Source organism: Athene cunicularia (genome assembly GCF_003259725.1).
Source record: "Athene cunicularia isolate RWA chromosome 12 unlocalized genomic scaffold, athCun1 chr12_part1, whole genome shotgun sequence".
Classification (NCBI taxonomy): Eukaryota; Metazoa; Chordata; class Aves; order Strigiformes; family Strigidae; genus Athene; species Athene cunicularia.
In genome coordinates this window covers 16,998,725-17,006,638 of record NW_020799116.1, presented here as the reverse complement: position 1 = coordinate 17,006,638, position 7,914 = coordinate 16,998,725, and the positions used below count along the sequence as shown (strand labels likewise).

The 7,914-nt window shown below is 47.0% G+C and overlaps 1 protein-coding gene across 1 annotated transcript; it reads right to left on the bottom strand.

Annotated features, from left to right (window-relative positions):
- Positions 1–392: 392 nt before the first annotated feature.
- DUSP7 (dual specificity phosphatase 7) lies at positions 393–5,751 on the bottom strand (the record flags this gene model as incomplete). The annotated part of the gene is made up of 2 exons (XM_026857595.1): positions 393–2,780; positions 5,313–5,751. Coding segments are annotated over 2 exons (747 nt in total), but the record flags the coding sequence as incomplete, so codon positions are not given.
- Positions 5,752–7,914: the final 2,163 nt, after the last annotated feature.

Sequence of the window (7,914 nt, the reverse complement as noted above, 5' to 3'; positions counted from 1 at the left end):
AATGAAGTCTACCACAATAGTTGTAGGCAAGGCCTTGCCATGCCTTTGCAGGCCACACTTAAACAGTGAACAAGTGTCTTTAGTTTATATATTTATTTTTGGCACAGAGGAATGGCTGGGTCAAAGCCGGTCCCATTCTCAAGCTGTTCTTTGTTCTCTGGTTTAACCAATACCCCATATCCCTCTCCTCACCCTCCCACATCCCCCTCTCCATTTTACCACAGGTCTTAAAAATTAAGCTGTGCATGAAACCAAACACCACACTTGAACACTGCCCAGCAAATGCTCTTCATGGTCACAGAAGAATACTAATCGACCATAAAAAAAAAAAAATGGATAAGAGCAGCATGTCCTTATATGGGCAGAAGCTAGACAAGCATCTGACACAAACATCATTTTTAAAGAAAAAATAATATTTATTTGCAATATAAACAAAGTCCCAATATTGGATCAGTATATATAGGGTCACTAATTTTCCTTCATAACTCAGAAAGCAGAACCATTCCTCACTAACAAGCTCTCATTTGTACTCATCAGAAGATGCATCTTTTTTTAACTTTAAAGAAGAAAGACCACTAACAGCACAGGAAGCCTTTACAAACCAGCTTAGCTGTAATGCAATACAGATGCACTGTCAAAAAATCCCTGAAAAAATAAATTCCTCCATGAGGTAAGATGCAATTAGGATATTCTCAATTTTCTCACTCACAACCGTACTTACGCCCATTCCAATGACCCACGATCCCAACATTGTTGCAAACAAAACCCAACGAACAAACAAACAAAAAACAACCAGAAAACAAGAAAGAGAAGCTCATTCCAACATTCTGGTAACATCTTTAACAAAAAGAACAGTTTCAGGATGTGACAGCGTCAAACATTCCTCCAGACGGAGATTTTTTTATTATTTTTTGCTTTTTCTTGAAAAAAGTACAAAAAACTGGATATTTAGAAAAAATCCGTGGCTTTTTTTTTTTTTTCAGTTACATGAGAGTTAAAGTGGATAGGGAGGGGGGAGAAAGGAGGGACTACATTGCAGCCAATAAAGAAATCTCCAAATCCGTTCTGCCCTCCTCCCAGAAATTATTACCACTTCCTCCCCTCCCAGCTTGGTATAAGGTGTTTGCCAAACACTAGCCAGAAATATAAACAAGTCTTCTCAGAATAGAAGGCACGGTATAAAGTTATTTGAAAGAGGAAGAAAAAAAAGAAATCAGAACCTCTGTTGAAAGCTCCAATCATCTCAGAATTTGCCAGTTAATATATATATTCATATATATATATATATATATAAAAAAATTCTCTGTTACATCGCTCTTCTCATCATTTCCACACCTCTTCACTCCCCTCACACGCTCCATGCGTGACGATTCAGTCCCGTCCCGCTACGCAATCCTCGCTCTGCTCCAGGCGCTTGCCGTGTGCCCCCCTCCACCCCGCACACATGGAAAAGAATCAAGTGTGCACGAGAAACGCCATCGTCACAACTACCTTCTGTACTCAGGAAGCTGGAATGGTTTTGGACCAGCTGGATGACGTTAAGTCAGTCAACAGAGAATGAAGCTGGGCTCAGACATGCTTCTACCAGCTCTGGAGGCTACAAGAGTTTTACCTCTGACAATAGCAAACAGTGTTTTTGGCAGGGGTGGCGTTAAAAAAAAAAAAAAAAGCTTGCGGCTTAGTCACCTTGGCTGAATCAGTGCAGAGTTTGTGATTGTGAGTGCAGGAGTGGTGAAGGGGTTGCGTTTAAGCCCAACTGGCCTTCACACATAACAAAGCTTCCTACCAGATGCTAACAACAACAGCAGCAGCATGTATCTCTCTCTGGAGTACCCAGTAATATGCCAGGACATACCAAGGCTTCACAAAGTGTGCAAAATGCATTTGGTCAATATAAACATTTGATTAAAAAAAATAATAAATGATCAAACAAGAAACGAATAAAATACTGGTTTTGCAACCTCGTCTGTACAAACAGTCAGGAACTTACATATTTAAAAAGAGTTTGAACCCAAAGCTCGAGTAAGATCTACCTTTTCTTTTTTTAAAATCAAAAAAAGTAAACTTGGGTTTTAAAACAGTCTTGGCCCAACACCTTTTGTTTAAGGTTTCCAAGTGCATAAATCTCCTCACTTTCCACAGCAAGCTAACCCCTGGTAGCTCTTCATATGTGTGCGTGCTCTGACAGTCCCAATGCACCCAGGAAAGCGGTTATTGCCGGTAACAGCTGCGTTCAAAACGCTGTAACATCGCCCGTATTAAATAACCCCCTGTAAAAAGACTACCTCTTCAAACCACTTTGATCAGGATACTAACGAACGGCATTAGCCTTCTTAAAGCAGCGATCAGGCACCTCTGCCCAGAGAAGCTAGTCCTTTCAGAGCTGCCTGGCAAGACAGATATTTTTGTAAGAGTTGAAATGCTCAAGAGAAGCGATTCGATGCTCAAGTTCCCAACCAGGTGGCATCCCCTTCATGTGGACTCCAGAGTGTTCAGCTGAAACAGGTTGTGGTTGGTAGGGGTGGTGAAGTAGAGCTGTTCGCTGGGTGAGCGGTTGTCACATGGGCTGTTGAGTCCCAGAGTCCTCTCAAAGTCCAGGAGCTGGCCCATGAAGTTAAAGTTTGGGGAAATGTTGGATTTTTTCCTTTTCACAAAGTCATAGGCATCGTTCAGGGACAAGTTGAGTTTTTGCATCAAGTAGGCGACAGTGACTGTTACAGACCGGCTGATGCCGGCGAGGCAGTGAACAAGGATCCCACACTTCTTGGAACGGGCCTCATCTGAAACAAGACAAGGGGAAGGGGGAGTCTATTATTCTGCACCAAAATGCACAGCTTTGGAGCAGGGCCAGGTGGCAGCTGCAAGCTTCCAGGACCAGGACAACTGCCAGAACTGGATCCCTTGCTCCTAGTGACACCATCTTCTGTCCCTTTGACACCCACATCTCTCCCAAAGGGCTCCTGAGATATTCCCACTGCACAGCAAAGCTGCACATCCCTGTTCACACAGCAAGGCCAAGTATCTCACGTGCTTGAGAAGTACTAATCAAGCCTAGCAACACATCCCTTGCCTAGGGAGCATCGGTACCCTCTATTCAGAGAAATGGAGTAACCCACAGAAGGTAGGTGGAGCTGAAAACAACCGCTCCAGGGAGATGCTGGTGGTCAGGCACAGCACACCCACCTCAACACCAATTAACCAGGGAAGGCTCTGTACTCCATGCAAGGCTGTTGCCCAGCACCACACAAGCTACTCTCTTCTACTGTTCTTGTCCTCCTTCCACTAGAAAGTAATGTGAATGTAGTCAAAGCAAATTTAAGCAGACTCTGAAGTGCAGGAACTTCCCTTATTGTGAAACTGTTCTTTAGGATCGACAGAAACACACTTCACTACAAACAAATGCTTGTGTTGGAGGAGACTCTCAGGATGAATGGTAGCAGGGAGCAGGAATGCAGGCTGGACCAAAAAATGGCGAGAGAACAGTGATGAAATTTCCCCTCCCTTGCCACCGATTGAAAAGCACACACACACTCATTGTCTCTCACACAGTCGGAACAGCGTGATCCCTTTATGAATTGACATCTTAGTGCTGAAAGAGGGACACGCTGCTGAGAGCACTGAATGCACGCAAGTACCCAGCACTGCTTACTTCTGAGCAGCCCTATTTCAAGTCAGTCATTTGACTGAGAGCTTGGCGAGGACGGAGAAGGTGGCAGAAAAAAGAGAATCCTCAGGCAAAGCCAGAGGTAAGACACTGGCACCATAAGCACAGGGAATGGCAAAGAAGGTGCAGATAAAACAAAATCCAGACCCAAGCCACAACACATTTTCTGCCCTAGCTTCCAAAACCAGGCAAGAATTTCCAGTAGAGTGGGCAATCACCCCCAGCATAACCAGCCCTCCCCTCAGTCTCTCCCCATTCAACATTTTTCTGAGACATTTTTGCTTCTCATCTGACCCGTGCAGCATTTCTTGGTGTTTGGTTTTAGAGTGAGGTAATCCTCCATTTCCTGTCATTAACTGGGAAGCACAAGTGCTGTGTGCAGAGAGAGACATCGTCTGAGTGGAGCAGATGGATCCCAAATGCCACATGCCAGCAGGGACCCTGAACCTCACCTCTGACATTTAATACCATGCCCCATGCGGGAAGTAAAGATGGGACATCAGACAGGTCCCTGCTGCCACACTGAAGCAGCTGCTTCTGATCACAGTTGTGTTACTAGAGGACAGAAGCTGGAGGCAAAGGAGAGCACGTGGGAACCAGGGTTTCCAATGGCTGAAAAGCAGCCAAGGACCTACCACCTTCCTGCCGGGTTTCAGGCCTGACAGCACAGCAAGTGAGTGGATGCAGGAGGGTCCAAAACCAGGATTGAAATGGGCTAAACAAATTTCAGTCTGAAGATAAAGGTCCTCCTTGCCTTTACCTACACTGATGTTTTTAACCTGACACAAAGCCATAGGGCTTTTAATAGTTAATGATGGTAATGACTACCTGTACCATTCACCCCCCTCATAAATCAGAACTGATTAGGCTAACGACCATCACCAGCAGACAGCGTAGATCATGCTGAAAGTGTACATCCCTATTCAGTCCAACAGACACTTCTCACAGAATAAGAAGCAATTTTCAAACATCAACACCAGCTTGGGTGAAGAGATCTGCCCCACTGTGCCCCCGCACTCCATGACCAGCCAAAGCTGTCTGAGGGGCTGTCTGCACAGCAGTTTTTCCATCTGAGCTCTGCAGTGTAATTATAATCACTAACTCATTGTGTTGACACTTACCTTGGGAGAAGTATCCATACAAGGAGTTAGTTATGCTAGGGTGACTTACAGTGGGACCACAACTAGACTAGCAAATCCCATCAGGAAAAGAAAACATCCCCCCACCACCAATTTTAACCACAGGCTAAGGAATTGCTGGCACCAGTCATGTTAATGCAGCTCCCATCGACATTTACTCCTCTGAGCAAAGCAGGCAGAGGAGCTCCCCACTGCCTCGGTTCAGCCATTTCACACAAGTACAAATCCCCATACAAGGGCAAGATACAGTGGGGCCAGTCCTACCACTTACAGATAACCCAGATGAGGTGCTGCAAGAGCACCGAATTTTGGAAGGGGAGGCCTCCCTGAACCTAGCCAAGGTGACACGCACCAGAAATATCACCTCGGCAGCGTGACGCTCAGCTGTTAAGGTAAGCAGATGCTGTGCCTGGGAGAGGTGAGGCCAGAGACGAGCAACAGCCCTGGGAAGTTGCTTGCCACATTCCCAAGTGGTGAGTATGAAAAGAGATGTTCTGCCAACTACCTACCAATGAAAGCAATGGCCTCGGGAAAGAACTGCGAGAGGTTCTGGCTCCAGTGATCTGAGATGGGGATCTGCTTGTACTTGAACTCTCCGTCGTGCTCAAACATGTTTGGCAGGTTGGGAGTCACATTCAGGATGTATTTAATGCCGTATTTGCCCAGGACGTCCAAGTTGGTTGAATCTTTGGCACAGCCCAGGTACAGGTAAGGTAGGATCTGGACTGGAAAGGCAGGCTGATTGTTAGGGATGGGGCTGCCATCTGACTCCGTGGCACTGCTGGGTTCCCTGTCAGATTCGCCATCTGAGCAGTCGGAGCTTATCCGCAGTCCTCCCAGGCCAAGGACTGATGCAGGGGGAGAGTTGCTGGGTGAGGAGCTGTCAAGGTTCGTCTCGCAGTGCTCCGAATACTCAGTCTGAAACTTGTTAAAGCCACCTGGGAAGGGGGAAAAGGAGAGAGGGAAAGGGAAAGGCAGAGAGAAAAAGGTATTTTATTCTTCAGAATGAGAAATCCTTCTATCTGGACACAGGTGCATGTTACTTATCAAGTCTTTTAACAGCAAAAAGTTGGTACGCATTCAATTTCACTCCAAGAAAGGCATCTCCCTACTCCCTCATCTTCCCTCGGCAGATTGCTACTGAGCAAACAGGTCCTGGGAAACCAAAGACCGTTTCTTACAAAGTTTGATATTGCTTGTGATAAACAGGGGCCAAATCTCACTCGCAAAAGAAACAAACATCCAAAAATAAAAATCAATGGCAAGAGACAATCTCCCTTTCTTTTGCTTCTCAGAAATATGGGTCTGGAGCAGTTTAGACAAGAACTATTATGCCACCTAGACAGAAAAGCACTAAAGTATGTGCATCTGAAAAGATAAACAAGAACAACAACCACATACCCAGCCCAGGCACTAAAACCCAATGAAAAGAGTTCACCTTCAAGCAGGAAAAAACGCTGTGAGTTTCGCCAAAGAGCGATCCTCACACCTACATTATCCCTACAAACACGTTTTGCAACACAGCAGTGTCACAGGTTTGTTCTTCACCCAAACCGCAGGAGGTTTGAGGAGGGATGGGACCCTTCGTGTCTGCTGCTAAGTTCTTTTCTCCAGCTCCTCGGCTCAACAGCTTGGGAAGGAAGGCAGAGAAGCAAAAACCCCACCGATCTACCTCCCTTCCAGGCAATACTAAGCTGGAGCTCAGCCATCGGTATCTGACACTGACAAATGGTTTAATTAGAAAGGCCTCCTGGAAACTTTGTTAGCGGGTTCGGCGGCTGTGGCAGGGTCACTGAGCAGGACAGACAGCTCCTGCCACATCCATTCATGAAAAAGGCTCGTCCTCGTCCTCGTCCTCCCCCCGTGCCGCCAGACAGCGCCGAGGAGCCATTTTGGAATTTTAATTGGAAACATTTCCCACCGAGACTCCCGGAAAAAGGCAGAGAAAGGGGCTCAGCTCCTCCCCTGCCCATCGGGGAGAGCTTAGGAGTAACTTCAAAGCAGCTCCTTACTGCTAGGGAAGAGGATGATGGGGAGAGAAACGGGAAGACAAAGCCAAGGAGAAACGGAGCCCATCGGGAAGCCCCAAACCGGGATGGGAGACTCACCCACCGACACGGGCGGAGGGACGGTGGGGGGCACGCAGGATGAACCCCTGTGCTTGGCCCCTCACACCATGTCACCTTTGAAGGAGGATTGTGAAGACACCGCAGCCTCGAAGGCTGGTCCCAAACACCTTCCTGCCCCCTGCCACCCCAACCCCGTACCGGGGGCTCCCTCGGCTCCCCAGGATGGGTCTATCAGGAAGCAGCAGTGTTTTTTAAAGCGCTGCGAGCGGCAACTTTCTTCACCACTCTCCCCCCACACTCCTCCGCTCTCCTGTTATTTCTGCCTCAAACCCGCCACCCAGCGTCCGGACTGGGAGGACTGGGAGGATGGGAAGGGTCCCAGCAGCCCAGCTGTGGGCTCTGCTCAGCCCGCTGCGGAGGCCTGCTGGGATCCTTCAAAATGGCCAAAAAACACCAACCCCACCCCCCAAAAATAAAAATCCCAAACCCCAAACCACCCCAGTCCTCACGAAAGGGCATGTGAGGGGTCGGCACCCCCGCAGCAGCGTTCCCCGCTCCTCCCTCGCCCTGCCCTGGGGGAGCCGCCGGGCTGCCCCCTCCCAGCCCCGCCGCCACATCCAGGGAAACGAAGAAAAAGCCAAGTGCTCGCTTTCCGGAGACGGGGGAAGGAAGGAAAAAAAAAAAAAAAGGGGGGGGGGAGTATGGAGGGACATCATATTTTGTGCCAAAGAATGTTTCTAAGTAATTAAATCCTCTGAAGATAAAATTATCCAAGATTGCTACTCCTGATCCAAGGAATTGGTTGCTTTTGTCATATTTAGAGATATATTATCTAGTTCCACCAAGTCAAAAGCTTCACTCTTTCCCTAACACTAATGAAGTTTCTCCTTAGTATTCCACTTTGAGCAATCTTTCACCAACTCAAGCTTTTAAAGTTCTCCAGTCTATTCCATTTTCACAGAATTCTCCATAATTTTATCAACAAAGTGACAAAACACTACATGAGGGTTTATATTTCTAAATGTATTTCTAAGAATATAAA